Source organism: Delphinus delphis, chromosome 5 (assembly GCF_949987515.2).
Source record: "Delphinus delphis chromosome 5, mDelDel1.2, whole genome shotgun sequence".
Classification (NCBI taxonomy): domain Eukaryota; kingdom Metazoa; phylum Chordata; class Mammalia; order Artiodactyla; family Delphinidae; genus Delphinus; species Delphinus delphis.
In genome coordinates this window covers 19,420,902-19,440,572 of record NC_082687.1, presented here as the reverse complement: position 1 = coordinate 19,440,572, position 19,671 = coordinate 19,420,902, and the positions used below count along the sequence as shown (strand labels likewise).

At 36.6% G+C, this 19,671-nt stretch overlaps 1 protein-coding gene across 2 annotated transcripts in view; it reads right to left on the bottom strand.

Moving 5' to 3' along the window:
• The window catches only part of BANK1 (B cell scaffold protein with ankyrin repeats 1), a 312,945-nt gene that overhangs the window by 271,461 nt on the left and 21,813 nt on the right, over positions 1–19,671 (bottom strand). For both annotated transcript variants that reach the window (XM_060011625.1, XM_060011626.1), the window contains exon 2: positions 5,050–5,448. In XM_060011625.1, coding sequence (XP_059867608.1) covers positions 5,050–5,448 — 399 coding nt within the window. The remainder of the gene's footprint in view (positions 1–5,049; positions 5,449–19,671) is intronic.

Here is a 19,671-nt window from a genome sequence, read left to right as displayed (position 1 = left end):
TTTTCAATCTGGTATTTTTGCACTGGTTTTCATGTCGAGTGCATTGTTTGGGAGCCCTTTATGAGCGGGTTTTCTGTTTCCTACAGTTCAATAGTTTTCTTGGACATATTCCCTGTTGAGCCAAGTGTACTGGCCTTTTGCCCTTTGTTGTAGAGTCTCTGTTCATCCAGTTTTCAAGTCCCTTTCTTATGGAATTATTCCATATATAGTTGTAGATTTGTTGGGTTCCTGGGAAATATGAGTTTAGATATTCCTACACTGCTATCTTGAGCCCTCCCAAATTTCAGATCATGTAATCTTGACAAGAATACCACAGTAAACCTTTGCATCATCAACAAAGTGAAAACCCAACTGCACCAGCAAACATTTATAAATCTGCACTTAAAAGCATAATTTGTACTCTTCTGTTAGTTTTTGGATGTTTAAAGTGCTGAAATATTTTAGAAAGAAAGTTACCAGCATTAAATTTTGAAACAGAAGTAATGAGGAGAAAAGAAATTGTCAAAAATAATTACAAAGGATATAAGGAGAGTCATAAGTAAGCAATAATAAAAGGTTAATAGAATTAGAGATGAGGAGAATATTTTCAAGCAGAAAGGATCTGAGATGAATTCATTGATAAAGCAGATTTTCAACTGACCTTGAAGGATGGCCAGGATTTCAATTAAAAATATGGGTAAAGGTACTCCACATAAAGAAGGCAGCATAAGAACAATGGTATTAAGGCAGAAATGGGAGGTTGTGTTCAATGGGAGGTGACGCAATTACCCTAGTGTACAGCACATGCCTATACTAATGGTAATGACAGAAATGGCCTGGGACTTCCCTGGAGGTGCAGTGGTTAAGAATCCACCTGCCAGGGCTTCCCTGGTGGCGAAGTTGAGAGTCTGCCTGCCAATGCAGGGCACACAGGTTCGTGTCCCGGTCCAGGAAGATCCCACATGCTGCAGAGCGGCTGGGCCCGTGAGCCATGGCTGCTGAGCCTGTGCATCCGGAGCCTGTGCTCCACAACAGGAGAGGCCACAACAGTGAGAGGCCCGTGTACTGCAAAAAAAAAAAAAAAAAAAAAAAAAAAAGAATCCACCTGCCAATGCAAGGGACATGGGTTTGAGCCCTGGTGCGGGAAGATCCCTACTTATTATTCTCTTTATCATATAATGCTCCTGAATAATAAGTTTCCTTTCTTCCTTGAATAATTTCTCTGTGGGATAGAGGGGAAGTAGAAAAAGGACAAAAATTGAATTTCACATCTTTCATACTAATTCACCCATTATTTTAAAAACCCAGACTTAATGTATTCAACACAAATTGCAATTTGAAACATAAAGTAATGTAGCACATTTAAGCTGTTTATGAAAACAAATTATTATTGCATAGACCACAGCAATTAATACCAATTTTGTCAAGGGACACAACCCACACATAAAAGTTATTTTATGCATGGCTTACAAATTGCTTATAGGTCTACATTTTGGTTGTATGCTTGTAGCTCAGACAAATTTATCATCTTTGAATTTTTTTTCCACACAACACTGTTATATTTTCTACTTTGTAGGTACATCTAAGTTATTATAAGAAATCAGAGTCTAAAAATTGAATATGGGAAGATGAGCGCTAATAGTGTCTTCATATGTAGTCCTATGTTGTTCAGAAAGTATAAGATTTTCTCCTATCAAATATCAATAGGTACACAATTTGAAGATAAAATGTATTTCCTCAATATTTTTACACAATAGTGATATCATAATTTAAATGGCCAATAAAATTTGAATTCTTCAAGGAAATAAAAATGATGGGTGTGGAGAATCACTCAAAATTTTGCCACAAATTTTTAGTGCTTCTCTGTTTCAGGGGAGACAATTAACATGAAATTACTTGTACCTTATGTGCACTTTACTGTAATAAATTGTCTATAATTTCCAATTGTAACATTTTTCATTTGTAACCAAAAAAACTAACTCAATGTACTGTGGAATACTAAACAAAAATAAAAAATAACAGAGATGATTGGAAACTAGACGACTGCCAGTTTGAAAATTATAGTGTAGAGTCAACATTTCCCCTTTTTTATTCCTGCAAATCATCCCAAAACATAGAGAATGAGAAACAATTATGCAAATGTCCTATTTATTGAAAGTGGTAAACAGTGAACTCTTAGACCTCCAGGTCAAAAGAATGGTTCCAAAATCAGATTTCAAAAAGAACTAACAAACATAGCTTTCACTAAGGCTAGGGTCCATGCCTTTTTATATTGTAGACATGATGCAATAGTTTCAGGTAGAAGCATCTATGGAAGTGGTTTGGTTCCAAAAAGCAGAAAAAGAGAGGCTAAATGAGGAACTATATAGAAAAGACATATGTGTAGAAAGTAGTCTATATCTGTGAAAACAAACAGAGAAGTAAAGTCTTTCATTGTAGGGGGGGAGAAAAAAAAAAGAATAAACAACAAAGCCCACATTTTCTATCTCCCTTAGATAGACCAAGAAAAACTCACTTTGTTCAGTGATACAAAAGAAAAACTGGACCAGCACAGGATCTATATAAAGATGCTACAAGAGAGAAAGAGAGAAAACCAATTACACATAAAGAATCACATACTAAAAACATATTGCCATAAAAGAAGTGGAAAATTGTGACCAAACATTTCACGGTGAAGTTTTAAAATGTAATGAATTGCAATCACCTTTTTGAAGCAATTATGTAGTGCAGAAATACAGGGTGTCAGGGTGAGGTTGGTAAGATAAGAACAAGAAATGCACTGTAAGCTTCCAGGGCTCAACCAAATGTTACAACAAAAAAAGTAAAAGCAACATAAATATGAAGGATAAATTTGAAATAATACAGGGGAAGAGAGAGTACTGAAAGCACAAGAAAGTAGCAAGGATTGAAATGATAAATACAAGCTAAGTAAATGGATACTGATAAAGAATCAAAAAGAATTAGAGAGAAATTGTAGAGCATATCACAGACAAAAATAAATCCAACATACATATAAAAGGAATCCCTGAAAAAGAAAACCATAATAATAAGATAGAGCAAACATTTAATGATATGAATCAAGAAATTGTTCCTGCAATAAAAGAATATTGAATCTACATCTTGGGGAAAAGACCCCCCCCCCCCAACAAAAGAAAGGAAAATAAAGACAAAAAGTAACCACATCCCTGGGCAAAACGGTCCCAAACAGTCAGCACAAGGATAACACTCTAGTGAAGTCACTAGACTTCACATATAAATGAAGAATCCTTTAGTCTGCCAGGCAAATAAGAATTCCCTAAATTCTACAACGCTAGAAGAAAGAAGAGCAACATGGTCAAACTGCACTTCAAGTATAAGACAAGAGACAAACACTCTGGAAGATGCAAGATTTCAGAAACATTGCTTTTCCTCGGGAATCTACTAGAGGTGACTTCCATCCAAGAGTTGGTTAAAAAACAATAACAAACTTGACAACAATGTAAGCTCCTGTTGGAAGCAAATCCTCCCCAAGTGATCACTGGAAGTTTCACGGGATTATAGCTCCAGACAGCTTGACTTCGACCTCTGGAGATATCCTGATCCAGAACCTCCCAGCTAAGCTGCTCCTAGATTCCTCAGCCATAGACACTGTGATAGCATCATTGTCTGAAGTTGCTAAAGTTTAAGGTAACTTGTTACGCAACAATAGAGAACCAAAACAAGGCTTAAGAAGTATTGAATTTGAAGAGGCTGGAATGCTGGAGAATAGGGAGAGGATTTTTTAAAGAGTTGCTGACGTGCTGTGAGTCCCACCATCCTCCACAGGGAAGACTGAGGGATATCATCATCCTCAAGCAGAGGGACAAGGGTTTCCAGCAGAGCCTTTGGGACTGACAGGTGTTCTCTGGCTTTACAGGACACCAAGACTCAGGCTAGACCCATGCTTGGAAATGACTAAAGGTAAGAGGCTGTGGTGCATTGCTGCTCTGAGGGCAGGATGGTGGTGGCTCTATTGGGAATGGCTTGTGTGCCCAGAGTTTGTCACAGCAGAAGAAAAACAAATGATTTTACAGACAGATGTAGGCCAGGTGTGAGAAAGGGCCAGCGGGGAGATATCTCAGTGACTTTGACCAAAAGAGACATATAAAGAAGCTGTAGAAATTAATATTAAGGCTCTATATGGGGTGGACCACCACAACTAGGAACTTAGAAGAGAGGAAACATTTATCTCATTGAGGAACTGCAGGTGAGACACCCCCTGGGAATGAGGGGATCTCCACAGAGCCCAGAAACATGCTCCAAGAAAAAGAGCCAGCACTTAATATGTGATGCGGCCAGGAGAAGATAAGAACCCCACCTCTTTTCTGTGGGAGAGGAAACCACTGGAAGTTAAAGGCAAGAGGCAAGGTGAGAAAACCAGGCAAGCAGCTGAGCACAGCACCCCTCCCACACCAAGGCTGAAGCCCTGGGGGAGGGAGAAGCTTCAACACTAGGAAGCTTCAGAGTTTTGACTATTATATGAAACTGTAATTAATTAATGAACAGGTCCCTGTGTTCCGCCCTTTAACGTAATGCTTCAATGATTAAAACTAAATTTGTCATTTAAAATTAATGAAAATAACAGTATATCATACCACAGTAATGATATCATACAATTATCAGCACAAGGGAAATTCTACAGTTCTATAATAACTCAGACCTTCAAACCCTGGACTGCTGCTGAATGGCATCAATACTAGGGTAGACAACATTAACTCCAGCCTCACTACTTAACTAAGAAATCAGCTTCCAGAACCAAACTGACATATAACCTAGCACACCATATTTGTTCTACCAAGTATGATCTCATACGGGCTGCCCTAAGAAATATAATTTTAAACCATTTTTTGAACAGATAAGCCTTGACTGGAATAAAGCTAAAAATTAAGAACCTTCATGCATTTTGAGGAAAGTGTAACATACCATTAAATAAAGTTGGCTTTCATTTTTCTTCATCCCAACATCAGATATTCATTGATTCAAAAAAACTTCAGATTTTTTATGATAAAAATAAGTAAATAAAAACAAACAAATAAGGTTTGGCAACACTACCTGTGAATATGATACTCTTGATTACAGAGATGTAGTCTTCAGGCTCCTGCTCAGTTGAGATCTCCCATCTGCCTCCAGAGATATTTAATAATTTGTAAAGATGATCTGAACTCTTCAGCCCACACAGCAGAGTAACCACACTTTCTGGTGAACGCAGTACGTTTTCTAGAAACTGACATTTCTTTGAAGATAGGTTTTGAAGCAGGCTATTTGATAATATCAAAAGTTTACACTTGTAAGAGTTTAAACTTAGCAATTCCAAATCCCGAAGAGAATAGTTCTCCAAGTGATATAAGAGGATTGCTTCCCTTTTCACAACATGTGAAAAAACTTCTCTCAAGTACAAAGCCCATTCTTCAGCATCTTCTTCATATATCATGATGATGTCTTTTGCATTTTCTGGAAAGGAGAAAATAATAAATTAATTTTCTTATATTTGACATGCTAACAGCAGGTTATATTATTATTTTTCAAAGAATTAAATGTACTCTTTAGGGAATAAATTAATTTGCTTATACCAGAGACCAAGAATATAATTCATATTATCCCCATCAGAATCCTATGGGAGTAAAGTAATCCTTCAGATGCAACACAGAGTTCATGCTCTGTGCAAGGGTACACTGTACTCACTGCACAAATGGTAATCTCGGAAGCTCAATAGAAATAAATGAGAGGCCTTGAGATAGAATGGAAAGAATATTCTGTGGGATTAGGGATGCTGGGCTACTAGGCATGGCTCTGCCAGTAACCACAAAATTTTACCTAGATTATGGTACTTAATTCCTTTCAGCCATGTTTCTTCACCAACTAAATGAAGGTTTAAAAAAAAAATAAGCCCTACCTAATGAATCGGATTATTCTGAGAAGAAATAAGACAATTTACATTAAAGGACTTTAAAATCCTTCTTCTAGGTAAAGATGGGTACATCAAGACAGAGTACATAACTCCATGGCCAGAAAACCAACAAGATAAAAATTTTTTAAAAGAAAAAAATTCAATAGCAAAAACCAAATAAAGGGGGTATTATCTCATGCCATAAACTAAAATGTTGTTGATGAAATAAATCAGAGGTTCTGGTGAGGCAGTACTAATCGTAAACCTATCTCACACCCTAAACCAGCACTGATGAAAAAACTTTTAAACCACCCAAACCACCAGGGTGGTCATGAATCTCTTCCCCCGCTGGAAACTGATTGGGGGCGTCTGCAGAAGCAGGAAAGGCTGAATCCTAAACAAGTCAAGGCTCAAAGCTGAGTCAGTAAAGCCAGTCAAATTGCACAGGAACTCAAGAGCATCCCTGGGCATTGGAGAGGGGCCTTGCAGACAGGGTCTCATTAGTGACTACAATCCACCACCTCCAACTTGAGAGTCACACTGACAGATCTTCTTCTCTTTTCTCTCAGGCCATAAAAACTGACTGGAATGTAGATTTTGTCTCTCAAACTATAGCTTGGAGGGAAAATAAAAAGTAGCAATTAGGGAGGGGAATTTAAGGAATAATTTACCCACACAATATTAAGCAAATAGAAAGCCTAGACTGAGCTAAGAGAATCGTGAGCAAGATGAAAGGATTAGCAATACAAATTCATAGTTATTGAAAGAGACGATGACAACAATATTAACAATAATAATATATATGATCATCATAATAATGAAAGTAACACAGCATGAAAAGACTAGCAGGAATCATAAGCAGGGAAGAGAAACACAAGAAAAGTCCCTCACAGTATTAAAAAACCACTGATTAAATAAAACCAAAGTTTAAAGACATACTGATTTGATATTTTTAAAAGAATCATTTGAAAGGGTATAACAAATAGATAAAAAGACAAATTGAGAGCCAAAGCAATACCACTGCCCAGATAATAAATTAGAAAAATCAATGACTAGCTTAGACACAGATAATATTTTCATTTCTGGCCTCAAAGTAAAGCTTCATATTTTCATAGTAAACACAAAAAGAGAGAATAAAATTAAAGCAATTGGTGAAAAATCTGATATATATGGGGAAGAGCCAAAAAAGGAAAAGATTCAATATAAAGATAATCCCAAAACCTGAAGTAGAAGAAAACAAAAGATGCATTAAAAGTTTTAAAATATAATTTTTAAAATCCTTAAAATATGGAAGAAAAATGAACCAATTCTGTGGAAAAACTGTTAGAGAAAACATCTTGATTAAATTTCACTTGGTTTAACGATTATTATAAAACCTCTTCATATATCTAGGAAAGAAAAGCAAGTCATGCAAGAGGAGAACAATATTGGGTTGGTAGATTTTTTCAGAGCAATTTTAAAGGCATATTATAATAAATTATAAAATAGCTCTTACAAAAATAATTTTATAGTGTATTCATACTACAGAATATTGCACAGCAATAAAAAAGAATGAACCACTGCTACATGCAACATGGATGAATCCAAAGATATAATGTTGACTGAAAGAAGAAAAAGTATATACTGAAGGATTGTATTTATTAGAAGTTCAAAAATAGAAAAAAAATTCATGGCGATACAGATCAGAATATTTGGGAGTGAGATTAATGAATGGAAGCAGATAAAAGGGAGCCTGCTGAGGTTCTGAAAATGTTCTATATCTTGATCTGAGTGGTTGTTACACAAAGTATACATATATATAAATCTGTTCATCTGTATATCTTAGATTGTGCATGTAAATTATATGGCAATTAAAAAGTAAATTAAAGTATCAAAAGAAAAAGGAAGTTTCAGGATGGTAGCTATTCAAGAGGCAAAGGGACTTATAATAGATGAATGGAGCATTTTGGGAGGGAGATCCAAAGAAAATAAAACGATCGTAAGATTGTATCATATATTTGAAAATTTGAGAAAAAATGCTAACAGAAGTTTGACAGTTCTGACTGGACATTTTGAAAAAAATTAAAGATAGGTACATTATAATCTTTTACATGTAAAATACAAAAGAAAGAAGAAAAATTAATTGCAGAAAAACAAAGCAAAACAAAACAAAAAAGAAAGCAGGATCATTATATACTATTTGGATCAACAGTGCAAATGTGTACATAATCATTGTATGGACCGGATATTTATGTCCTCCCCAAAATCCCATATGTTGAAATCATAACCTCTAGTGTGATGGTATTAGGAGGTGGGCCAATGTGAGGTGATGAGGTCATAAAGGTGGAGCCCTCGTGAATGGAATTAGTGCCCCTATAAAAGAGGCTCCAGAGAGGTCCCTTGCACTTCCTGCTATGTGAGGTCACAGAAAGAAGTCAGCAATCTGCAACCCCAAAGGGGGACCACACCAGAATTTGACCTGCTGGCACCATGACCTCAGCTTCCAGAACTGTGAGAAATAAGTATTTTATTGTTTAGGCCACCAAGTCTATGGTATCCTGTTAAAGCAGCCTAAATGGACTAAGACAATCATAATAATGTAAAATATGACTAATGATTTAACTACAAGTTGAGATTTAAATATACTAGAGAATAAGGAAAGAGTCTGATAGACTAATAGATTGAAATCCTTATCCAGCATATTTCAGAAAACAATAGGTAATGTTAGAATTAGTAAATCAAGAAATAGTAGTATAAATGTGTCTTTCAGAAACATGAAATAGAACAACAACAACAAGATAATTTGAAATAATGAGGTTCTTAAGGTTCCCATAGGGAATTGAATTGTGTTTGGGGAGGGAGAGAGCAGAGAACTGCTGCTTTTCATTATAGGTGTTTTATCATTGTTCAATATGCCTGTGTAACTATAATCCAAATTTAAATAAAGAAAAAAACCCAGTCAGCAAATAGAAGAACCAAAGTAAGCAAAATGAAAATGTAAAAACTTTGGAAAAAAGAACACATGGTAAGTTGAATACATCTACATACGGATCAAAGACTAAGTATCAAGGGGATTATGATCGCACTACAAAATGCAAATGTTAAAAATCTTGATGAAATGAAAGTATCCATAGAATGGGAAAACTGAGTATTTGTGGAGGAGAAAGTATAAAACACTAACATCATCTTTCATAGAATTCAGCTATTTAACACTGCCTAAATTTGAATAAAAAGTGACTCAATTCTTCTACTATTTTTTGTTTCATCATTTTTCTTAAGCAATAATAAACTTGGAAAGTATTCCGAGTAAAAAATTTTTATGTGAAAATGAACCTCCTTTGGTTTTACTTTATATTACTTTAAAACAAATTATTTTATTTAAAAAAGAACACAGAGTATTTCTCACTTTTAAATAATCCTGCCCATCTACTCAAAATACACCATAATTCCATTGACTGTTAGCAACAGTTGTATGTGAGAGATAAAATTTTGAGAGAGGTATGATTTCCTTTTTCTGACTCTTCCATATAGCTTATATTTTTGTTGTAAAATTGTATTACTGTATAAAACAAAGTAATCATTCTTAACAATTTAGTTTGTAAGGTATTATCATGAGTACAAAGAACAAAACACCAAAACTCTTACATTCCACACTTATCTTTCTCACTCTGGATATAGAGCATGTATTTTCTATACCACTGATGTAGCAATTAACACCACAATGATTTTGAGAGCTTTTGCATTTTTATTGAATTATCTATATCTTTTCTCATGATATAAATAGTATCCCCAAGGAAGATGCTTCCTCTTTCAACTCACTGATTCCTACACAATGCCTAGCACAATTTTTTGAACAGATATTCAACAAAAATTTAAAAATAGATTTACATATACAGAATGAGAAAAAATATCTGGCAGAAAACATATGGGAATCGTACACAAGTTGTGTAGGAATCATCAGCATACTTCTGCTATTCTCTATGTAGTGTTTCACCCAGCCTCAATGCTAACTAAATAGTTATTGAACACACACAAACATAGTGTCATAATTCAGTATTTTTATGTTTGAGGAACAGCAGAGGAAGAGTTTTCCTTATATTGCATATAGCCAGAGTAAACTGCTGTTTAGTTATAAAATAATTCGGGTAAATATAAAACTAATAATAAACTATTGAGTGCTTAAAATAAACTAGGACTCTTGTTGTTTTATACATATTATTTCACTTAATTCTCAAAATTTACCCTTTTAAGGTACAAATGTTACTCTTATTTTACAGATGGGAAAACTGAATCAGTACCGGAATTAGGACTCCAATGCGGGCAGTCTGACCCTACAGTCTGTACTTTTAACCTTTAACAGTAGAGGACACAGTAACATTATCTAAAAGATTAAAATAGATTCTTTGCAGTGATATGAACTAGATTAGTCTCTATGAAGCAGCCTACGAGTTAATATCAAGTATGCAAAGTATGTGAAAGCTCCTCTGGTTTCCCATCAGGGAAAAAAGAGAAAATAAACCATATACTCCAAGAGTATCGTTGTCTATGAAGAACTCACAGAACTTCCTTCCGGACTCTAAAACTTAAATCAATAAAATTATACATTAGGCTATGAGGATGCATTGAAGTACAGAATGAATACTGCCACATTATATGGTTGGATATCACACTACCATAGGAAATCAATTCTAAAGACAATCATAACCTATCTTTCAAAACTTCCCAAGAAAATTAGACAGGAAGTCTCTCGCATACTCTATGGCCATTTTTTCTTGTGCTGAAATTGTGCCTTCCTTTAAAATTTACATTTGACTTGTACTTAGTAAACTCTGTTGGACAGTTTTCAGAAACTAAGACTAGCATTAAGTGTTAGCCCTTTCTTTTCTATGGGTTAAATGATCTCAGGCTTTTACTCTTTAATTTTCTCAAATATTATTTATTGAGATGTTCCATGGACCAGGTATGTTCCTAAGCATTTAACATGCATTACTTCATTTAATATTCATAAAACTGTATGGAGTTGGCCTTGTTATTTTTATTTTACTGATGATCACATTGATTAACTTGTCACAGTTATGAAGATAGTAATTGGCTTTTAGGTTACCTTCCAATCTTTTTGTATGAAAGCATGTTGGGTCAAAATACAAAAAGTTAATAAAGGGGCCTTATTCTAGAAAATAGCTTGTCCTTGAGTAACAGTTACATTGTAGACTCAACAACAGTTCTCTATGATTTCTCAAGAGGAGCCTACTGGCCTTGCAATGCACTTTGTTTTATACACTTAAACTAAATCAAACCTAAATCATTATTCTGCTTGTTTAAGGAGGGTTACTGTCATTAATGTTGGCCAGATTTTATAGGCTGTGAAATGAAACAATAAAGGATGAACCTGAAATATAGAAGCACAAAATGTTCATTCCTGGAAAGCGTCATCAAGATAAAGGGAAATTGTTATTGAAGATGCCATTAAGGTCTGCAAATAAATTATTATTTAAAATGTAAATCTCAAGTCTAGCAACATAAAGGACAGCTTATACTACAATGGTAGGAGCAAAATAGATCTAACTACTATAAAGTGTTCTTTCAGATTCCATAATGATGCCTTATTTATTTATCTTACAAAATACTGAACAAATCTCCAAGCTTGAAGAAAATGTGTATTAATAAGTGATATCAATAATTGTTTTTGCTATGAGAATGAATTATACTACATATTGCCAAAAGAATGAGACTGGCCATACATCCAAATCCTTCCTATTATATATGCACAGCTCAAAATGGCAGATTTTCTTCTTTTTGAGTAAGATCCCACCTCTTACCCATGTTTGTGCATAATGGAGAAAGATGGCATGATGCACGTTTTCAATATTATATTTTTCTAACTGGTAACCAAAGTGCAGAAGAAACAATTACAAAGAAATGAGTTATAGCCATAATGGACTCAGTAGTGATAACATGAACATTAATCTTGATCTAATCACACACAAATATATATCATTACTCAAATTATATAGTAAATATAACTGAATTGGCCTTATACTCTAACTTGTACTCTAACTAGTACAACAGGGGAACAAAACTGAGGAAAATTTCCAAAGGTATTAAGGTAGCAAAATACACTATAACTCATATTTCTACTCCAGGGAAGTTGATTAATTTCACTTATTCATAGCGGCAAAAAGTACCAGGTGTTTTCTGTATATCTCTGTGTAGCAGATACTGCTGATACACAACCCACATCTTCCTGGCCCACTAGCTTCAGCTTGATGCTCAGCTATTAAGCACGCTGACCACTTCCAACCTCTGCTCTGCTGCCTGAGGACTTTCTCTGGAGCTGAGGGAGCTTCCTCAGCCCGTGTGCCTGCCTAGCAGCTCAGAAGTGCTGGGGATTTAGTGCGCGGAGGGCTGGGAGGCAACCCTCAGTCAATGAGGGATGGAAGTCAAGGTGTAAACAGGTCAGCTTCCCCATCCCTCAGTGAGACAATTCTGAGGTTTGTTCTACACAGTAATTAGAGGATTCCCAGTAGTATTGAATTATAACTGCTCATATTATTCTGCTTATTAATATACACAGTATCGGCTTTTCTCCCTTTCTTGTCTCACATTCCCAATTCTCTGACTAGTGCATCATGGACTCATCTTTAAATAAACTGCTTGTACTCATGTCCATTTCTTAGGGTCTTCTTCAGGGGAAATCTCTATAAACATATATGTTAATTAACTTAGTTCTTCTTTTCAAATACAGGAAGGTACCAACACATTTTAAGATTACACTTTTCAGCTATGGTGAAGAACAACGACCAGCAAAAATTATTTTTATACAAATGCAGACCTTCCCCTTTCTTTTTCCTTTTAAGATGCAAATAAATGCTTCTATGCTTCACAGAACCTTGAAAGATAATTTTTCTTCTTCTTTTCTGCAAAGAAAGCATGGCGTTAATTGTTACAGGATTATTTTGTGAAGACCTCCTACCCCTTCATATATAAACTACAAATGTTCAGCTCCCACCTCTATCACTTTTTATCACTAATACAAATTGTTAATAGTTCATTTAAAGAATTATAAACATAAAAGATACTAGATCTGTAAGGAGGTTTTAATATGTTTCAAACTTATTTAGTTCAAATTTATGGAATTCTATTTCTGCAATGTCCATACCCTCTCCCTCCTTTTATTGCCACTATAGATTACTGAATTGGACAACACTGACCATAAGACAGGCTAAGAAAAGAATACTGTCATCAAATAAACTATGACATATTACAAATTTTAAGATGAATTCTGATTTCAGAGATTTGACTAGCCTAAAACAAAAAAACATTATCAGAATCAATTAAATATGGGAGTAGTATCCTCACAGTATCTTAGGTGCTTCTCATTTCTCCAATTCACACTCAGGAATGATCTCCTGGGACTTCCCTGGTGGCTCAGTGGTTAGGAATCCACCTGCCAATACAGGGGTCACGGGTTCGAGCCCTGGTCCAGGAGGATCCCCCATGCCGCAGAACAACTAGGCCCGTGCACCACAACTGCTGAGCCTGCACTCTGGAGCCCACGAGCCACAGCTGCTGAGCCCACGTGCCACAACTACTGAGGCCCGTGCGCCTAGAGCCCGTGCTCCGCAACAAGAGGAGCCACTGCAATGAGAGGCCCACGCACCGCAGAGATGAGTGGGCCCCTCTCGCTGCAACTGGAGAATGCCCGCATGCAGCAACGAAGACCCAACGCAGCCGAAAATAAATAAATTTATTTTTAAAAATATTGGGAAAAAAAAAGAATGATCTCCTTAGGACCTGAATATTTTTTTTTGATCTCTCCAGACTGATTTCTTCCCTATGGATTACATCACCCAGGCTCCCATGCCCACTCCAATGGAAAGCACCATCAGAACACCAGAAGGTGAGAGAAACGAATGACAGGGTTATTTATCGGTCCTGTCACTCACTCCCCCATTCTAATTTTAGCAGTGGCCATTTTCTTTTGTGGCTCTTCTGTGGCCTTTCTTCCGTGGTTCCAATTTTCATGCATCTCTAGCAACCATCTTTCCTCCACTTCCCTCACTGGCAGTGTAAAGGACTCCTGCTTATTCTTCAAATGCTTCACTGGCCCTCTCTGGGTTCTTCAGCCCTGCACATCTTAATAAATAATCACTTTATTAAAATTTTTCAGTTAAAAATCTTTGATGGCGGCACTGTTTCTTGCTACAGGTACTAGGAGTGACCAGAGGAAACAGACTCTATAAGATGGATTCTGGAACTGGATTGCTCTCATAGTTGTGGAGAACACAAGCAAGCCCTCATCAAGGGGAAACAGTACACTGACAGTGTATGGCATGCAGAAGCACCATAATGACATAATGGTACAATTGGATGGAGTGTCAATGGAGGGGAAAGTTTTAGGCGACAGAGTGTCTGTGGTGGCAACAGGGATTACAGATATGGATTTGGATATGGATCCAAATGTCCCTGGATCCAAATGTCCCTGGATCCATTTGGATATGGATCCAAATGTCCCTGGATCTTTTTTAACCAAGTGAACCTGTAGTCCTTGTAAAAACAAATACACAAAAACAAAATAAAATTAAAAGTTTTCAGGAACCTCACTGGAGGCAATTGCCTTACAAGCTATGTCAACTTTTCTCAGTAACCATGCCAGCATCCCTCACTGATTGCCTTTATTATCAATAACCAAAGTTAGATCCCATAAGTGAAAGGAATATTCTAGAGAAACTATTTCAAACACAGAAATTATTACAGGGCCTTGCCAATATATATCAGCATGAGTCTGGAAAGTATGTATGGCATGGATTTTAAGAGTTATTAGACCAAGGAGGGCAAAACAGAGGATTGAATCCAACTGAACTCGTCAATATGGTTATACTCATAAAGGAGTCAGAATGTAATGTGTTACCTCAAGTACCTGAGTGGCATTAACAGTCGATAGAATGTATAATTAAAGCTTGGACTCCGTAATGGCCTACAATCAATGTGATTACAATGCTAGAACTTGCCTACCATGATGGTGAAAAGAGGTCAAGGAGGCAAATTTTTTCTGTAAAGGGCTAGAAAATAAATACTTTAGGCTTTGTGGGCCACATAGGATATCTTCACTTTCTTTCTTTGTCCCTTTCTTTTCTCCCTTTCTTTCTTTCTTTCTTCCTTCCTTTCTTTCTTTCTTCTCTCACCTTTTCTCTCTCTTTATCTTTCTCCCTCTCTTCCTTCCTTCTTTTCTTCATTCTTTTTCTTCTCCTCCTCTTCTTTTTCTTTTAACTCTTTAAAATGTAAAAACTATTCTTAGCTTACAGGCTGTACACAAAGGCGCCACCAGCTGGATTCTGCTTGTTGGCTATAGTTTGCTGACCCTTGCCCTAGAGTATTCCGACATCCCCTTCACTAAGCATTAAGAAATTCAATCATGAGAAGCTCTGTACTGTCTGTCCTCTGTAGCCTGGAGACAATGATGAGAACCGGACCTCCAGATTGAACTTTTTGATGTCAGTGGGGGAATAATGAAGTCTGGGTTGGTAGAGGATAAATGGCAGCACTTCATTATCACAGGCAATTTAAGTAATCAAAGTGTTTTTCACTGCAGGGATCTGTTATGGTAACTAATTGATCTGAGGGTCCTTAGGAATGAAATATCTGCATAGCCTATGAAGGTTCGATTTCACCTTTATAAACAAAACAATTCTAGGTTTGAGTGCAGAAACTGACTTAAGTTACAACAGTGGAGATTCACAGCCTCCTGTCTGGCTTATAGACTCAGAGCCCATTAACTTAGGCAAGACCAAGTCCCTTTGAGAAAGGATTCTTCTTCTTCTGTGCTGCTAAACATGTATACAACATATCTTCTCCCAAGCATTCCCCAGAGACCTGCAGCCATGTATACTACCATTTTCGTGGACCCAAAATGCCCAATAGCACATTGGTAAAAGGGAATTTATGGAAGTCAGGTGTAATGATAAATAACTTCTTGCCTTGGGGGTGTATCTAATCATGGTTCCAGTGGGCCCACAGAGATATCCTGTGGGTTTTTAAAGCCTGGAATGTATGTGGCAATACGTATACATAGCAAATGGCAGAATCCTTACAGAGAATGAGGATATTTTGGGAGGAAGGGAAAAAATATGTCTCTGGAACTGTTAAACCCCAAAATAGTAAACAAAACCAAATACTACGTGCCTTGGGTCTGAAAATATATTGGCACTAGGCCAAAGTGAATGGTTGCTGCATTACAACCCTGGAACCCATGGTCGTCCCTGGAAGAGAATGGTGAAAGGAAATTCTCCCAGGTGGCAGAACTTTGGGCAGTATCTCTAACTATCCACTTGCTTTGAAGAAAAGGCCTGAACTATGGATCTACTTTGAGTAAAAGAAGAAAGAGTAGAAAAGAATATGCTCATTTCATTAACCCTAACTAGGTTACTAATTAAGAAAATATATCTTGGAAACATGAGACTACAAGTTACTTTTTTTCCATGCAGTGATATCCTTACATTCTTTGTGGCTTAGACAAAAGCAAGTTAGATATACACCACATTAGCCAATGCAAATTTTATCAATAATAAAGACAACATTCGATTTCCCCTCTGCTTTATTCTTTTTGTCTTATTTCTCAGTTGCGTAACAACTTAAGCATTGAAGAAGGATATTTATTGTTCCATCCCCACCTCCATCCTCGATACAAGTCCCTGACGTTTTTTACTGAAAAGTGGCTTTGTCACCCATGCTAAGCAGCCCAGCCCCCAAGCGCAGAAACTGTTTTTAACCATACAGTCTAGCTGTGTTTTATCAACAGGATGCCACAAAGACCAGTGACAAAACCAGACTGAACTGGCTAGATTCAATATAGTGGGCAAAGCAGGCTGAAAGTCACTGCTTTCCTAGCCTTGATTTATCTCCCTGTTTCCATACCAACCCCTGAGAGCTAAAGGACACTTTCCCTGATTTACCTCTGTGTTTGTTTCAAAAGTACCTGGTGTCTGGCAGAGATGTTTTGCAGCTGTACGTTGAGAGACATATGCTTTGAGAGATAGACAGTGGTCAACCACCCGGAACCAGCTCTGACTTGACCACAGGGCCGCGCCTGCACAGATGGAACCTGAAGGTGTCTGAAAGTTACCTTTGCTTCATTACCATGCTACAATCTCTGCCCAAAGGAGGGATTTGTGCTCTGCCAGGCACAATGGATGCCGTGTTTACACACGGAAGTAACTTGGAAGCCTGTGCGTGCCCAGCGGCCCCCAGCTACCCCCAGGAAATCTCGGCCCCTTTTCTAAAGCCCTGATGACCTGTCTGCCTCCTACCCCTTAAAATTCCCTGACTCCCCTCCCCTCTTTCTAAAGGGGAGAAGGTGCCTTTAGAGCATGAGCTCTCCTTCTCCATTCCCATTCAAGCCATTGAATAAAAGCGTGTCCTGCTCGCACCAAACTCAGTTTCGTTATTGGCAGCTGGAGCCCGAGCAGGAAAGAATTCGCTGACCCAAGCCAGAGGGGCTTCAATGCAGCTACAGGGGAGCCTCGCAACTAATCAGGTAACAACACTTGATTGTAAATGTGCCACATTTCAAAGTAACATACACTGAAATCCCATTCAATTGTAATAATATACAAAGTACATTCACATGAATATTACGATATGTTTTTTGCTATTCAGAGTGTTACAGTTTTAAGAAAAGTATTTTAACTCAATATAAGTCAAAAACAAAATTTTATACTCGAGAAGACACAAGTTAGAAAGTTTGAGAGAGTTGCCCAAGGTCACACCAATGGTAGGTCACAGAGGCGGGCTTAAATCCCCATCATCTACTGCCAACTCTGGTTTGGGTATCAAAGCACACTGCAGGCAATGTTATTGAGAAAATGAAATAAAACTGCGGTCCTTTCCTTGGGCTTTTCAGTGGACAGAAGCACATGATCAGTTGATCAGATTAAAAAGAGAATTGACTTTAGTTTCACTGGCAAATCTAATTTTGCTGTCCTAGTTCTGAGCAGGAGAAAACTGTGTTGGCATTCCCTTGTTTCTTTGTCTCCCTCACTTCCCATCTCTACCTCTTCTTTACAAAACACAAGATGGTGGCAATGGTAGGAAAAAAGAGCATGATTAAGTAGCCATGGCTAATCATGGCTTGAGAGCAATGACCAAATAGTTTATAATTTTCTTTCTGAATTCCTTTCACGAAAACGAATGCGTTTTTGTCACTATTACTGAAGTATATAAACCAAGGACACAGTAAATACACTCCATGTTCTCAATCTTTAGTGCAATCGTGCAACTTAATTATACTGGCAAGTGTTTATCAGAAAGACAATAATGTCTCTCAACAGTTTTATTATGTGCAGAATTACATATGAGGTCACAATATAAGAATATAACTGAGTAAGAACATACCTTTAGCAAAACCCTCTGTGGAAAGTTTATCTTAAAATTCACATTTTTCTGTGGGCATTGTAAAATATCTTAGAAATGGCTAGAAAACTAGAATACATGGACATACTGAAACAAAGAAGAGAATGAAGTTCTGCTCATTCGTTGAAAGCAATACCAGCAAGCATATAATCCCCCACCCTTTCCTGATGTCTGCATCCTCCTGTGACCATTCTTGACCAGAAGGGAAATAGGAGACAGAGCAAAGTATGTCTCCTACCACTTGCGGAAGCAATCCAAGGTCTATTGGGGCACATGCTCGCAGTAATCATGAGTTCTGGGTAGAGACCAAACAATTGCAAGTGATCAAAATACTGGGTGCCTCTATAGAAGTCCTCAACTCCATTACAGCACTTAATAACAGCCACACTGCCCCATTGCAACTTCATTCTTTTCTCATCATGTGGTCAAAGGCCTACTTGCCTCAGAACTACTTTGGGAGTTTGATAAAATCATTATTTCCTGGGATTGGTACCAAGGGAAGAATCATCCATTGTGCAGCTAAACACTGGGGAAATTCTTATGTCTACTCGAGTTTGAAAATTGCTCTAGAGTCATTTTTATGCTGTTAGTATTTCTAGTACCATACTTGATACTTACAACTCAAGTTTTGCTGATGTAAAAAAAGAAAATGAAGATTTTAGTCTTTCCTAATGAGGAAAAAAAAAATCCAAGTGGCTTATAATGTTATTTACTAAGGAACTAAATGCATGTGCATAATTCAATTCACTAAAATCATTAACTTGTTTGCTCAAAATCTGTCTTATTTTACCAAAATGATTTTTGTCATATGAGGGCCAAATCACTTATTTCCAAAGAATACAATATTTGAAATTACGTATCTAAAATTTAGATTGCAATTCTGAAATGAACATTGTGTTTATGATGTTTATCCAAAACTATAAAAAGTAATATAGATAGTGATGGGGGCAGATTTTATAATATAATGTGTGGTTAAGTAAAAGCAATTTTATGAGTATTCTACTTCATACTTTTATAAAAATTGTTATTTTACTGTTATTAATTCTCACGTACCAGGTGTCATATTAGGAAAATTAACAGCCTAGAACTCAGGGACTAACCAGGTTACAAAAGCTAACGTTTAAAAAATTAATGTTCAATTACTTTACCTATGGCTAACATTTTGTACAAGATTGAATTCCAAACTCTTTTCTGAACTGAAATAATGAAGCATTGAGAATTCCTGATGGGACTGCTTTCATTAATATTCAACATTTAGAAGTGTATAATATAATAAGATCTACGTAGAAATTCTCATAAAAATGTAAACTACTAGACAAGGAAAGATGATTTTAGAAAATGAAGAACTGGGAAGAATTATTACAATTTTTTCTATATTCCTTCTCTCTTATTAAAATGTA